The sequence below is a fragment of the Bombina bombina genome, chromosome 3 (assembly GCF_027579735.1).
Source record: "Bombina bombina isolate aBomBom1 chromosome 3, aBomBom1.pri, whole genome shotgun sequence".
NCBI lineage: Eukaryota > Metazoa > Chordata > Amphibia > Anura > Bombinatoridae > Bombina > Bombina bombina.
Genome location: NC_069501.1, coordinates 4,246,040 through 4,265,801, shown reverse-complemented (window position 1 = coordinate 4,265,801; position 19,762 = coordinate 4,246,040). Strand labels below are relative to the sequence as shown.

The window sequence follows — 19,762 nt, the reverse complement described above, 5'->3', positions numbered from 1 at the left end:
TGGTGAGGGGGTGTATTTATAGGCATTTTAAGGTTTGGGAAACTTTGCCCCTCCTGGTAGGAATGTATATCCCATACGTCACTAGCTCATGGACTCTTGCTAATATGAAAGAAATGAATTTATCAGGTAAGTTCTTACATAAATTATGTTATCTATATATGTCATACAAACAGATGTGTGTAAATGATGCAGGTATATCTATATATGTCATACAAACAGATGTGTGTAAATGATGCAGGTATATCTATATATGTCATGCAAACAGATGTGTAAATGATGCAGGTATATCTATATATGTCATACAAACAGATGTGTGTAAATGATGCAGGTATATCTATATATGTAATACAAACAGATGTGTAAATGATGCAGGTATATCTATATATGTCATACAAACAGATGTGTGTAAATGATGCAGGTATATCTATATATGTCACACAAACAGATGTGTAAATGATGCAGGTACATCTATATATGTCATACAAACAGATGTGTAAATGATGCAGGTATATCTATATATGTAATACAAACAGATGTGTAAATGATGCAGGTATATCTATATATGTCATACAAACAGATGTGTGTAAATGATGCAGGTATATCTATATATGTCATACAAACAGATGTGTAAATGATGCAGGTACATCTATATATGTCATACAAACAGATGTGTGTAAATGATGCAGGTATATCTATATATGTCATACAAACAGATGTGTATAAATGATGCAGGTATATCTATATATGTCATACAAACAGATGTGTGTAAATGATGCAGGTATATCTATATATGTCATACAAACAGATGTGTAAATGATGCAGGTATATCTATATATGTCATACAAACAGATGTGTAAATGATGCAGGTACATCTATATATGTCATACAAACAGATGTGTGTAAATGATGCAGGTACATCTATATATGTCATACAAACAGATGTGTGTAAATGATGCAGGTACATCTATATATGTCATACAAACAGATGTGTAAATGATGCAGGTATATCTATATATGTCATACAAACAGATGTGTAAATGATGCAGGTATATCTATATATGTCATACAAACAGATGTGTGTAAATGATGCAGGTATATCTATATATGTCATACAAACAGATGTGTAAATGATGCAGGTATATCTATATATGTCATACAAACAGATGTGTGTAAATGATGCAGTTATATCTATATATGTCATACAAACAGATGTGTAAATGATGCAGGTATATCTATATATGTCATACAAACAGATGTGTGTAAATGATGCAGGTATATCTATATATGACAAACAGATGTGTAAATGATGCAGGTATATCTATATACGTCATACAAACAGATGTGTGTAAATGATGCAGGTATATCTATATACGTCATACAAACAGATGTGTGTAAATGATGCAGGTATATCTATATATGTCATACAAACAGATGTGTGTAAATGATGAAGGTACATCTACATATGTCATACAAACATATAGATATACCTGCATCATTTACACACATCTGTTTGTATGACATATATAGATGTACCTGCATCATTTACACATCTGTTTGTATGACATATATAGATATACCTGCATCATTTACACACATCTGTTTGTATGACATATATAGATATACCTGCATCATTTACACACATCTGTTTGTATGACGTATATAGATATACCTGCATCATTTACACATCTGTTTGTCATATATAGATATACCTGCATCATTTACACACATCTGTTTGTATGACATATATAGATATACCTGCATCATTTACACATCTGTTTGTCATATATAGATATACCTGCATCATTTACACACATCTGTTTGTATGACATATATAGATATACCTGCATCATTTAGAGATCTGTTTGTATGACATATATAGATGTACCTGCATCATTTACACACATCTGTTTGTATGACATATATAGATATACCTACATCATTTACACACATCTGTTTGTATGACATATATAGATATACCTGCATCATTTACACACATCTGTTTGTATGACATATATAGATATACCTGCATCATTTACACACATCTGTTTGTATGACATATATAGATATACCTGCATCATTTACACACATCTGTTTGTATGACATATATAGATATACCTGCATCATTTACACATCTGTTTGTATGACATATATAGATGTACCTGCATCATTTACACACATCTGTTTGTATGACATATATAGATATACCTGCATCATTTACACACATCTGTTTGTATGACATATATAGATATACCTGCATCATTTACACATCTGTTTGTATGATATATATAGATATACCTGCATCATTTACACATCTGTTTGTATGACATATATAGATATACCTGCATCATTTACACATCTGTTTGTATGATATATATAGATATACCTGCATCATTTACACATCTGTTTGTATGACATATATAGATATACCTGCATCATTTACACACATCTGTTTGTATGACATATATAGATATACCTGCATCATTTACACACATCTGTTTGTATGACATATATAGATATACCTGCATCATTTACACACATCTGTTTGTATGACATATATAGATATACCTGCATCATTTACACATCTGTTTGTATGACATAAATAGATATACCTGCATCATTTACACACATCTGTTTGTATGACGTATATAGATATACCTGCATCATTTACACATCTGTTTGTATGACATATATAAATATACCTGCATCATTTACACACATCTGTTTGTATGACATATATAGCTATACCTGCATCATTTACACACATCTGTTTGTATGACATATATAGATATACCTGCATCATTTACACATCTGTTTGTATGACATATATAGATATACCTGCATCATTTACACATCTGTTTGTATGACATATATAGATGTACCTGCATCATTTACACATCTGTTTGTATGACATATATAGATATATCTGCATCATTTACACACATCTGTTTGTATGACATATATAGATATACCTGCATCATTTACACACATCTGTTTGTATGACATATATAGATACACCTGCATCATTTACACATCTGTTTGTATGACATATATAGATATACCTGCATCATTTACACATCTGTTTGTATGACATATATAGATATACCTGCATCATTTACACATCTGTTTGTATGACATATATAGATGTACCTGCATCATTTACACATCTGTTTGTATGACATATATAGATACACCTGCATCATTTACACATCTGTTTGTATGACGTATATAGATATACCTGCATCATTTACACATCTGTTTGTATGACATATATAGATATACCTGCATCATTTACACATCTGTTTGTATGACATATATAGATACACCTGCATCATTTACACACATCTGTTTGTATGACATATATAGATGTACCTGCATCATTTACACATCTGTTTGTATGACATATATAGATATACCTGCATCATTTACACACATCTGTTTGTATGACATATATAGATACACCTGCATCATTTACACATCTGTTTGTATGACGTATATAGATATACCTGCATCATTTACACACATCTGTTTGTATGACATATATAGATATACCTGCATCATTTACACATCTGTTTGTATGACATATATAGATATACCTGCATCATTTACACACATCTGTTTGTATGACATATATAGATATACCTGCATCATTTACACACATCTGTTTGTATGACGTATATATAGATGTACCTGCATCATTTACACATCTGTTTGTATGACGTATATAGATATACCTGCATCATTTAGAGATCTGTTTGTATGACATATATAGATATACCTGCATCATTTACACACATCTGTTTGTATGACATATATAGATATACCTGCATCATTTACACATCTGTTTGTATGACATATATAGATATAACTGCATCATTTACACATCTGTTTGTATGACATATATAGATATAACTGCATCATTTACACATCTGTTTGTATGACATATATAGATGTACCTGCATCATTTACACACATCTGTTTGTATGACGTATATAGATATACCTGCATCATTTACACATCTGTTTGTATGACATATATAGATATACCTGCATCATTTACACATCTGTTTGTATGACATATATAGATATACCTGCATCATTTACACATCTGTTTGTATGACATATATAGATATACCTGCATCATTTACACATCTGTTTGTATGACATATATAGATATACCTGCATCATTTACACACATCTGTTTGTATGACATATATAGATATACCTGCATCATTTACACATCTGTTTGTATGACATATATAGATATACCTGCATCATTTACACATCTGTTTGTATGACATATATAGATATACCTGCATCATTTACACACATCTGTTTGTATGACATATATAGATATACCTGCATCATTTACACATCTGTTTGTATGACATATATAGATGTACCTGCATCATTTAGAGATCTGTTTGTATGACATATATAGATATACCTGCATCATTTACACACATCTGTTTGTATGACATATATAGATATACCTGCATCATTTACACATCTGTTTGTATGACATATATAGATATACCTGCATCATTTACACATCTGTTTGTATGACATAAATAGATATACCTGCATCATTTACACATCTGTTTGTATGACATATATAGATATACCTGCATCATTTACACATCTGTTTGTATGACATATATAGATATACCTGCATCATTTACACACATCTGTTTGTATGACATATATAGATATACCTGCATCATTTACACATCTGTTTGTATGACATATATAGATATACCTGCATCATTTACACATCTGTTTGTATGACATATATAGATATACCTGCATCATTTACACACATCTGTTTGTATGACATATATAGATATACCTGCATCATTTACACATCTGTTTGTATGACATATATAGATATACCTGCATCATTTACACACATCTGTTTGTATGACATATATAGATATACCTGCATCATTTACACACATCTGTTTGTATGACATATATAGATATACCTGCATCATTTACACACATCTGTTTGTATGACATATATAGATATACCTGCATCATTTACACACATCTGTTTGTATGACATAAATAGATATACCTGCATCATTTACACACATCTGTTTGTATGACATATATAGATATACCTGCATCATTTACACACATCTGTTTGTATGACATATATAGATGTACCTGCATCATTTACACATCTGTATGTATGACATATATAGATATACCTGCATCATTTACACACATCTGTTTGTATGACATATATAGATATACCTGCATCATTTACACACATCTGTTTGTATGACATATATAGATGTACCTGCATCATTTACACATCTGTTTGTATGACATAAATAGATATACCTGCATCATTTACACATCTGTATGTATGACATATATAGATATACCTGCATCATTTACACATCTGTTTGTATGACATATATAGATATACCTGCATCATTTACACACATCTGTTTGTATGACATATATAGATATACCTGCATCATTTACACACATCTGTTTGTATGACATATATAGATATACCTGCATCATTTACACACATCTGTTTGTATGACATATATAGATATACCTGCATCATTTACACACATCTGTTTGTATGACATATATAGATATACCTGCATCATTTACACACATCTGTTTGTATGACATATATAGATATACCTGCATCATTTACACACATCTGTTTGTATGACGTATATAGATATACCTGCATCATTTACACACATCTGTTTGTATGACATATATAGATATACCTGCATCATTTACACACATCTGTTTGTATGACATATATAGATATACCTGCATCATTTACACATCTGTTTGTATGACATATATAGATGTACCTGCATCATTTACACACATCTGTTTGTATGACATATATAGATATACCTGCATCATTTACACACATCTGTTTGTATGACATATATAGATATACCTGCATCATTTACACACATCTGTTTGTATGACGTATATAGATATACCTGCATCATTTACACACATCTGTTTGTATGACATATATAGATATACCTGCATCATTTACACACATCTGTTTGTATGACATATATAGATATACCTGCATCATTTACACACATCTGTTTGTATGACATATATAGATGTACCTGCATCATTTACACACATCTGTTTGTATGACATATATAGATATACCTGCATCATTTACACACATCTGTTTGTATGACATATATAGATATACCTGCATCATTTACACATCTGTTTGTATGACATATATAGATATACCTGCATCATTTACACATCTGTTTGTATGACATATATAGATATACCTGCATCATTTACACATCTGTTTGTATGACATATATAGATATACCTGCATCATTTACACACATCTGTTTGTATGACGTATATAGATATACCTGCATCATTTACACACATCTGTTTGTATGACATATACAGATATACCTGCATCATTTACACACATCTGTTTGTATGACATATATAGATATACCTGCATCATTTACACACATCTGTTTGTATGACATATATAGATATACCTGCATCATTTACACATCTGTTTGTATGACATATATAGATATACCTGCATCATTTACACACATCTGTTTGTATGACATATATAGATCTACCTGCATCATTTACACATCTGTTTGTATGACATATATAGATATACCTGCATCATTTACACACATCTGTTTGTATGACATATATAGATATACCTGCATCATTTACACACATCTGTTTGTATGACATATATAGATATACCTGCATCATTTACACACATCTGTTTGTATGACATATATAGATATACCTGCATCATTTAACACATCTGTTTGTATGACATATATAGATATACCTGCATCATTTAACACATCTGTTTGTATGACATATATAGATATACCTGCATCATTTACACACATCTGTTTGTATGACATATATAGATATACCTGCATCATTTACACATCTGTTTGTATGACATATATAGATATACCTGCATCATTTACACATCTGTTTGTATGACATATATAGATATACCTGCATCATTTACACACATCTGTTTGTATGACATATATAGATATACCTGCATCATTTACACACATCTGTTTGTATGACATATATAGATATACCTGCATCATTTACACACATCTGTTTGTATGACATATATAGATATACCTGCATCATTTACACATCTGTTTGTATGACATATATAGATATACCTGCATCATTTACACACATCTGTTTGTATGACATATATAGATATACCTGCATCATTTACACACATCTGTTTGTATGACATATATAGATATACCTGCATCATTTACACATCTGTTTGTATGACCTATATAGATGTACCTGCATCATTTACACACATCTGTTTGTATTACATATATAGATATACCTGCATCATTTACACATCTGTTTGTATGACATATATAGATATACCTGCATCATTTACACATCTGTTTGTATGACATATATAGATATACCTGCATCATTTACACATCTGTTTGTATGACATATATAGATATACCTGCATCATTTACACATCTGTTTGTATGACATAAATAGATATACCTGCATCATTTACACATCTGTTTGTATGACATATATAGATATACCTGCATCATTTACACATCTGTTTGTATGACATATATAGATATACCTGCATCATTTACACACATCTGTTTGTATGACATATATAGATATACCTGCATCATTTACACATCTGTTTGTATGACATATATAGATATACCTGCATCATTTACACATCTGTTTGTATGACATATATAGATATACCTGCATCATTTACACACATCTGTTTGTATGACATATATAGATATACCTGCATCATTTACACATCTGTTTGTATGACATATATAGATATACCTGCATCATTTACACATCTGTTTGTATGACATATATAGATATACCTGCATCATTTACACACATCTGTTTGTATGACATATATAGATATACCTGCATCATTTACACACATCTGTTTGTATGACATATATAGATATACCTGCATCATTTACACACATCTGTTTGTATGACATATATAGATATACCTGCATCATTTACACACATCTGTTTGTATGACATATATAGATATACCTGCATCATTTACACACATCTGTTTGTATGACATATATAGATATACCTGCATCATTTACACATCTGTTTGTATGACATATATAGATATACCTGCATCATTTACACACATCTGTTTGTATGACATATATAGATATACCTGCATCATTTACACACATCTGTTTGTATGACATATATAGATATACCTGCATCATTTACACACATCTGTTTGTATGACATATATAGATATACCTGCATCATTTACACATCTGTTTGTATGACATATATAGATATACCTGCATCATTTACACATCTGTTTGTATGACATATATAGATATACCTGCATCATTTACACACATCTGTTTGTATGACATATATAGATATACCTGCATCATTTACACACATCTGTTTGTATGACATATATAGATATACCTGCATCATTTACACACATCTGTTTGTATGACATATATAGATATACCTGCATCATTTACACAAATCTGTTTGTATGACATATATAGATATACCTGCATCATTTACACACATCTGTTTGTATGACATATATAGATATACCTGCATCATTTACACACATCTGTTTGTATGACATATATAGATATACCTGCATCATTTACACACATCTGTTTGTATGACATATATAGATATACCTGCATCATTTACACACATCTGTTTGTATGACATATATAGATGTACCTGCATCATTTACACATCTGTTTGTATGACATATATAGATATACCTGCATCATTTACACACATCTGTTTGTATGACATATATAGATATACCTGCATCATTTACACACATCTGTTTGTATGACATATATAGATATACCTGCATCATTTACACACATCTGTTTGTATGACATATATAGATATACCTGCATCATTTACACACATCTGTTTGTATGACATATATAGATATACCTGCATCATTTACACACATCTGTTTGTATGACATATATAGATATACCTGCATCATTTACACACATCTGTTTGTATGACATATATAGATATACCTGCATCATTTACACACATCTGTTTGTATGACATATATAGATATACCTGCATCATTTACACATCTGTTTGTATGACATATATAGATATACCTGCATCATTTACACATCTGTTTGTATGACATATATAGATATACCTGCATCATTTACACACATCTGTTTGTATGACATATATAGATATACCTGCATCATTTACACATCTGTTTGTATGACATATATAGATATACCTGCATCATTTACACACATCTGTTTGTATGACATATATAGATATACCTGCATCATTTACACATCTGTTTGTATGACATATATAGATATACCTGCATCATTTACACACATCTGTTTGTATGACATATATAGATATACCTGCATCATTTACACATCTGTTTGTATGACATATATAGATATACCTGCATCATTTACACATCTGTTTGTATGACATATATAGATATACCTGCATCATTTACACACATCTGTTTGTATGACATATATAGATATACCTGCATCATTTACACACATCTGTTTGTATGACATATATAGATATACCTGCATCATTTACACACATCTGTTTGTATGACATATATAGATATACCTGCATCATTTACACACATCTGTTTGTATGACATATATAGATATACCTGCATCATTTACACATCTGTTTGTATGACATATATAGATGTACCTGCATCATTTACACACATCTGTTTGTATGACATATATAGATATACCTGCATCATTTACACACATCTGTTTGTATGACATATATAGATATACCTGCATCATTTACACACATCTGTTTGTATGACATATATAGATATACCTGCATCATTTACACACATCTGTTTGTATGACATATATAGATATACCTGCATCATTTACACACATCTGTTTGTATGACATATATAGATATACCTGCATCATTTACACACATCTGTTTGTATGACATATATAGATGTACCTGCATCATTTACACATCTGTTTGTATGACATATATAGATATACCTGCATCATTTACACACATCTGTTTGTATGACATATATAGATATACCTGCATCATTTACACACATCTGTTTGTATGACATATATAGATATACCTGCATCATTTACACATCTGTTTGTATGACATATATAGATATACCTGCATCATTTACACACATCTGTTTGTATGACATATATAGATATACCTGCATCATTTACACATCTGTTTGTATGACATATATAGATATACCTGCATCATTTACACACATCTGTTTGTATGACATATATAGATGTACCTGCATCATTTACACACATCTGTTTGTATGACATATATAGATATACCTGCATCATTTACACATCTGTTTGTATGACATATATAGATATACCTGCATCATTTACACACATCTGTTTGTATGACATATATAGATATACCTGCATCATTTACACATCTGTTTGTATGACATATATAGATGTACCTGCATCATTTACACACATCTGTTTGTATGACATATATAGATATACCTGCATCATTTACAACACATCTGTTTGTATGACATATATAGATATACTGCATCATTTACACCCATCTGTTTGTATGACATATATAGATATACCTGCATATTTACACACATCTGTTTGTATGACATATATAAGATATACCTGCATCATTTACACATCTGTTTGTATGACTATATAGCTATACCTGCATTCATTTACACACAATCAGTTTGTATGACGTATATAGAAATACTGCATCATTTACACATCTGTTTGTATGACATATATAGATATACCTGCATCATTTACACAATCTGTTTGTATGACATATATAGATATACCTGCATCATTTACACAAATCTGTTTGTATTGACATATATAGATATACCAGCATCATTTACACATCTGTTTGTATGACATATATAGATATACCTGCATCATTTCACACATCTGTTTGTATGACATATATAGATATACCTGCATCATTTACACATCTGTTTGTATGACATATATAGATATACCTGCATCATTTACACATCTGTTTGTATGACATATATAGATATACCTGCATCATTTACACATCTGTTTGTATGACATATATAGATATACCTGCATCATTTACACATCTGTTTGTATGACATATATAGATATACCTGCATCATTTACACATCTGTTTGTATGACATATATAGATATACCTGCATCATTTACACACATCTGTTTGTATGACATATATAGATATACCTGCATCATTTACACACATCTGTTTGTATGACATATATAGATGTACCTGCATCATTTACACACATCTGTTTGTATGACATATATAGATATACCTGCATCATTTACACACATCTGTTTGTATGACATATATAGATATACCTGCATCATTTACACACATCTGTTTGTATGACATATATAGATATACCTGCATCATTTACACATCTGTTTGTATGACATATATAGATATACCTGCATCATTTACACACATCTGTTTGTATGACATAATATAGATATACCTGCATCATTTACACATCTGTTTGTATGACATATATAGATATACCTGCATCATTTACACACTCTGTTTGTATGATATATATAGATATACCTGCATCATTTACACACATCTGTTTGTATGACATATATAGATATACCTGCATCATTTACACACATCTGTTTTGTATGACATATATAGATATACCTGCATCATTTACACACATCTGTTTGTATGACATATATAGATATACCTGCATCATTTACACATCTGTTTGTATGACATATATAGATATACCTGCATCATTTACACACATCTGTTTGTATGACATATATAGATATACCTGCATCATTTACACACATCTGTATGTATGACATATATAGATATACCTGCATCATTTACACATCTGTTTGTATGACATATATAGATATACCTGCATCATTTACACACATCTGTTTTGTATGACATATATAGATATACCTGCATCATTTACACATCTGTTTGTATGACATATATAGATATACCTGCATCATTTACACATCTGTTTGTATGACATATATAGATAAACCCTGCATCATTTACACCATCTGTTTTATGACTATATAGATATACCTGCATCATTTACACACATCTGTTTGTATGACATATATAGATATACCTGCATCATTTACACACATCTGTTTGTATGACATATATAGATATACCTGCATCATTTACACACATCTGTTTGTATGACATATATAGATATACCTGCATCATTTACACATCTGTTTGTATGACATATATAGATATACCTGCATCATTTACACATCTGTTTGTATGACATATATAGATATACCTGCATCATTTACACATCTGTTTGTATGACATATATAGATGTACCTGCATCATTTACACATCTGTTTGTATGACATATATAGATGTACCTGCATCATTTACACATCTGTTTGTATGACATATATAGATATACCTGCATCATTTACACATCTGTTTGTATGACATATATAGATATACCTGCATCATTTACACACATCTGTTTGTATGACATATATAGATATACCTGCATCATTTACACATCTGTTTGTATGACATATATAGATATACCTGCATCATTTACACACATCTGTTTGTATGACATATATAGATATACCTGCATCATTTACACACATCTGTTTGTATGACATATATAGATATACCTGCATCATTTACACACATCTGTTTGTATGACATATATAGATATACCTGCATCATTTACACACATCTGTTTGTATGACATATATAGATATACCTGCATCATTTACACACATCTGTTTGTATGACATATATAGATATACCTGCATCATTTACACATCTGTTTGTATGACATATATAGATATACCTGCATCATTTACACACATCTGTTTGTATGACATATATAGATATACCTGCATCATTTACACACATCTGTTTGTATGACGTATATAGATATACCTGCATCATTTACACACATCTGTTTGTATGACATATATAGATATACCTGCATCATTTACACACATCTGTTTGTATGACGTATATAGATATACCTGCATCATTTACACACATCTGTTTGTATGACGTATATAGATATACCTGCATCATTTACACACATCTGTTTGTATGACGTATATAGATATACCTGCATCATTTACACATCTGTTTGTATGACGTATATAGATATACCTGCATCATTTACACATCTGTTTGTATGACATATATAGATATACCTGCATCATTTACACACATCTGTTTGTATGACATATATAGATATACCTGCATCATTTACACATCTGTTAGTATGACATATATAGATATACCTGCATCATTTACACATCTGTTTGTATGACATATATAGATATACCTGCATCATTTACACACATCTGTTTGTATGACATATATAGATATACCTGCATCATTTACACACATCTGTTTGTATGACATATATAGATATACCTGCATCATTTACACATCTGTTTGTATGACATATATAGATATACCTGCATCATTTACACACATCTGTTTGTATGACATATATAGATATACCTGCATCATTTACACATCTGTTAGTATGACATATATAGATATACCTGCATCATTTACACATCTGTTTGTATGACATATATAGATGTACCTGCATCATTTACACACATCTGTTTGTATGACATATATAGATATACCTGCATCATTTACACATCTGTTTGTATGACATATATAGATAAACCTGCATCATTTACACACATCTGTTTGTATGACATATATAGATATACCTGCATCATTTACACATCTGTTTGTATGACATATATAGATATACCTGCATCATTTACACACATCTGTTTGTATGACATATATAGATATACCTGCATCATTTACACACATCTGTTTGTATGACATATATAGATATACCTGCATCATTTACACATCTGTTTGTATGACATATATAGATACACCTGCATCATTTACACACATCTGTTTGTATGACATATATAGATATACCTGCATCATTTACACATCTGTTTGTATGACATATATAGATATACCTGCATCATTTACACATCTGTTTGTATGACATATATAGATATACCTGCATCATTTACACATCTGTTTGTATGACATATATAGATATACCTGCATCATTTACACACATCTGTTTGTATGACATATATAGATGTACCTGCATCATTTACACACATCTGTTTGTATGACATATATAGATATACCTGCATCATTTACACACATCTGTTTGTATGACATATATAGATGTACCTGCATCATTTACACACATCTGTTTGTATGACATATATAGATGTACCTGCATCATTTACACACATCTGTTTGTATGACATATATAGATATACCTGCATCATTTACACATCTGTTTGTATGACATATATAGATATACCTGCATCATTTACACATCTGTTTGTATGACATATATAGATATACCTGCATCATTTACACACATCTGTTTGTATGACATATATAGATATACCTGCATCATTTACACACATCTGTTTGTATGACATATATAGATATACCTGCATCATTTACACATCTGTATGACATATATAGATATACCTGCATCATTTACACACATCTGTTTGTATGACATATATAGATATACCTGCATCATTTACACACATCTGTTTGTATGACATATATAGATATACCTGCATCATTTACACACATCTGTTTGTATGACATATATAGATATACCTGCATCATTTACACACATCTGTTTGTATGACATATATAGATATACCTACATCATTTACACACATCTGTTTGTATGACATAAATAGATATACCTGCATCATTTACACACATCTGTTTGTATGACATATATAGATATACCTGCATCATTTACACATCTGTATGACATATATAGATATACCTGCATCATTTACACATCTGTTTGTCATATATAGATATACCTGCATCATTTACACATCTGTTTGTCATATATAGATATACCTGCATCATTTACACATCTGTTTGTATGACATATATAGATATACCTGCATCATTTACACACATCTGTTTGTATGACATATATAGATGTACCTGCATCATTTACACACATCTGTTTGTATGACCTATATAGATATACCTGCATCATTTACACATCTGTTTGTATGACATATATAGATATACCTGCATCATTTACACACATCTGTTTGTATGACGTATATAGATATACCTGCATCATTTACACACATCTGTTTGTATGACATATATAGATATACCTGCATCATTTACACACATCTGTTTGTATGACGTATATAGATATACCTGCATCATTTACACACATCTGTTTGTATGACGTATATAGATATACCTGCATCATTTACACACATCTGTTTGTATGACGTATATAGATATACCTGCATCATTTACACATCTGTTTGTATGACGTATATAGATATACCTGCATCATTTACACATCTGTTTGTATGACATATATAGATATACCTGCATCATTTACACACATCTGTTTGTATGACATATATAGATATACCTGCATCATTTACACATCTGTTAGTATGACATATATAGATATACCTGCATCATTTACACATCTGTTTGTATGACATATATAGATATACCTGCATCATTTACACACATCTGTTTGTATGACATATATAGATATACCTGCATCATTTACACACATCTGTTTGTATGACGTATATATAGATGTACCTGCATCATTTACACACATCTGTTTGTATGACATATATAGATATACCTGCATCATTTACACATCTGTTTGTATGACATATATAGATATACCTGCATCATTTACACACATCTGTTTGTATGACATATATAGATATACCTGCATCATTTACACATCTGTTAGTATGACATATATAGATATACCTGCATCATTTACACATCTGTTTGTATGACATATATAGATGTACCTGCATCATTTACACACATCTGTTTGTATGACATATATAGATACACCTGCATCATTTACACATCTGTTTGTATGACATATATAGATAAACCTGCATCATTTACACACATCTGTTTGTATGACATATATAGATATACCTGCATCATTTACACATCTGTTTGTATGACATATATAGATATACCTGCATCATTTACACACATCTGTTTGTATGACATATATAGATATACCTGCATCATTTACACACATCTGTTTGTATGACATATATAGATATACCTGCATCATTTACACATCTGTTTGTATGACATATATAGATACACCTGCATCATTTACACACATCTGTTTGTATGACATATATAGATATACCTGCATCATTTACACATCTGTTTGTATGACATATATAGATATACCTGCATCATTTACACATCTGTTTGTATGACATATATAGATATACCTGCATCATTTACACATCTGTTTGTATGACATATATAGATATACCTGCATCATTTACACATCTGTTTGTATGACATATATAGATATACCTGCATCATTTACACACATCTGTTTGTATGACATATATAGATATACCTGCATCATTTACACATCTGTTTGTATGACATATATAGATATACCTGCATCATTTACACATCTGTATGACATATATAGATATACCTGCATCATTTACACACATCTGTTTGTATGACATATATAGATATACCTGCATCATTTACACACATCTGTTTGTATGACATATATAGATATACCTGCATCATTTACACACATCTGTTTGTATGACATATATAGATATACCTGCATCATTTACACACATCTGTTTGTATGACATATATAGATATACCTACATCATTTACACACATCTGTTTGTATGACATAAATAGATATACCTGCATCATTTACACACATCTGTTTGTATGACATATATAGATATACCTGCATCATTTACACATCTGTATGACATATATAGATATACCTGCATCATTTACACATCTGTTTGTCATATATAGATATACCTGCATCATTTACACATCTGTTTGTCATATATAGATATACCTGCATCATTTACACATCTGTTTGTATGACATATATAGATATACCTGCATCATTTACACATCTGTTTGTCATATATAGATATACCTGCATCATTTACACATCTGTTTGTCATATATAGATATACCTGCATCATTTACACATCTGTTTGTATGACATATATAGATATACCTGCATCATTTACACATCTGTTTGTATGACATATATAGATGTACCTGCATCATTTACACATCTGTTTGTATGACATATATAGATGTACCTGCATCATTTACACATCTGTTTGTATGACATATATAGATATACCTGCATCATTTACACATCTGTTTGTATGACATATATAAATATACCTGCATCATTTACACATCTGTTTGTATGACATATATAGATATACCTGCATCATTTACACATCTGTTTGTATGACATATATAGATATACCTGCATCATTTACACATCTGTTTGTATGACGTATATAGATATACCTGCATCATTTACACATCTGTTTGTATGATATATATAGCTATACCTGCATCATTTACACACATCTGTTTGTATGACATATATAGATATACCTGCATCATTTACACACATCTGTTTGTATGACATATATAGATATACCTGCATCATTTACACATCTGTTTGTATGACATATATAGATATACCTGCATCATTTACACACATCTGTTTGTATGACATATATAGATATACCTGCATCATTTACACATCTGTTTGTATGACATATATAGATATACCTGCATCATTTACACATCTGTTTGTATGACATATATAGATATACCTGCATCATTTAGAGATCTGTTTGTATGACATATATAGATATACCTGCATCATTTACACATCTGTTTGTATGACATATATAGATATACCTGCATCATTTACACACATCTGTTTGTATGACATATATAGATATACCTGCATCATTTCTAGAGAAGGTGCTAATTCTATTGTAATTTATATAACAACCAGGTCCTAGGAGGATCACTTTTAGTCAAATAGTTACTGTAATTTATTTAATACCCATTCCAGCATTTTTTGGCGCCATTCTTTATGTTCTTTAAAATAAAGCATTATGGGAGGTGGTGAGGTGGAGCCCCTGAGCATTATGGGAGGTGGTGAGGTAAAGCCCTGTGCATTATGGGAGGTGGTGAGGTAAAGCCCTGTACATTATGGGAGGTGGTGAGGTAAAGCCCTGTACATTATGGGAGGTGGTGAGGTGGAGCCCCTGAGCATTATGGGAGGTGGTGAGGTAAAGCCCTGTGCATTATGGGAGTTGGTGAGGTAAAGCCCTGTGCATTATGGGAGGTGGTGAGGTAAAGCCCTATGCATTATGGGAGGTGGTGAGGTAAAGCCCTGTGCATTATGGGAGGTGGTGAGGTTGTGTCCTGTGCATTATGGGAGGTGGTGAGGTTGTGTCCTGTGCATTATGGGAGTAGTGAAGTGTAGACCTGTGCAATTTGGGAGGTGGTGAGGTGAAGCCATGTCCATTATGGGAGGTTGAGCCCTGTGCATTATGGTAGGGGGCGAGGTTGTGCATTATGGGAGGGGGCGAGGTTGAGCCCTGTGCATTATGGGAGGGGGCGAGGTTGAGCCCTGTGCATTATGGGAGGGGGCGAGGTTGAGCCCTGTGCATTATGGGAGAGGGCGAGGTTGAGCAATATGAATGTGCTGCTGTATTTAGAGGCCTCACTCACAACTAGTCTGTCACTTTAGGAAAGTTGGACATGTTGGTGACTGGAGCAGGAACCGGAGGAACAATTACCGGATTAGCACGAAAACTGAAAGAGAAATGTCCTCAATGCAAGGTGACTTCCCAGCCCTGTAGGGACAGTAGAGAAGAAGGAAGCAACAGCTCACGGATATGTTTTCTATCCAGGTGATCGCGGTCGACCCAGAAGGATCCATATTGGCTGAGCCAGAGGAACTGAATCAGACTGACAAAACTGGATATGAGGTTGAAGGGATTGGATACGACTTCATTCCAACCGTGCTTGACCGATCGGTGAGTTTTAGCATGCGGGTGCCTGTGTGTGAGCATGTGATTGTGTGTTAGTGTGCGGATGCCTGTGTGTGAGCGTGTGTTAGTGTGCGGGTGCCTGTGTGTGAGCATGTGTTTGTGTGTTAGTGTGCGGGTGCCTGTGTGTGAGCATGTGTTTGTGTGTTAGTGTGCGGGTGCCTGTGTGTGAGCATGTGTTTGTGTGTTAGTGTGCGGGTGCCTGTGTGTGAGCATGTGTTTGTGTGTTAGTGTGCGGGTGCCTGTGTGTGAGCATGTGTTTGTGTGTTAGTGTGCGGGTGCCTGTGTGTGAGCATGTGTTTGTGTGTTAGTGTGCTGGTGCCTGTGTGTGAGCATGTGTTTGTGTATTAGTGTGTGAGCATGTGTTTGTGTGTTAGTGTGCTGGTGCCTGTGTGTGAGCATGTGTTTGTGTGTTAGTGTGCTGGTGCCTGTGTGTGAGCATGTGTTTGTGTGTTAGTGTGCTGGTGCCTGTGTGTGAGCATGTGTTTGTGTGTTAGTGTGCGGGTGCCTGTGTGTGAGCATGTGTTTGTGTGTTAGTGTGCGGGTGCCTGTGTGTGAGCATGTGTTTGTGTATTAGTGTGCGGGTGCCTGTGTGTGAGCATGTGTTTGTGTATTAGTGTGTGAGCATGTGTTTGTGTGTTAGTGTGCTGGTGCCTGTGTGTGAGCA

At 32.1% G+C, this 19,762-nt stretch overlaps 1 protein-coding gene across 1 annotated transcript in view; it reads left to right on the top strand.

Moving 5' to 3' along the window:
• Positions 1-19,762, top strand: part of CBS (cystathionine beta-synthase) — a gene marked incomplete in the record, with an annotated part of 186,425 nt that overhangs the window by 91,855 nt on the left and 74,808 nt on the right. The window contains 2 exon segments of the mRNA XM_053705702.1: positions 18,795-18,886; positions 18,958-19,083. Coding sequence (XP_053561677.1) covers positions 18,795-18,886; positions 18,958-19,083 — 218 coding nt within the window.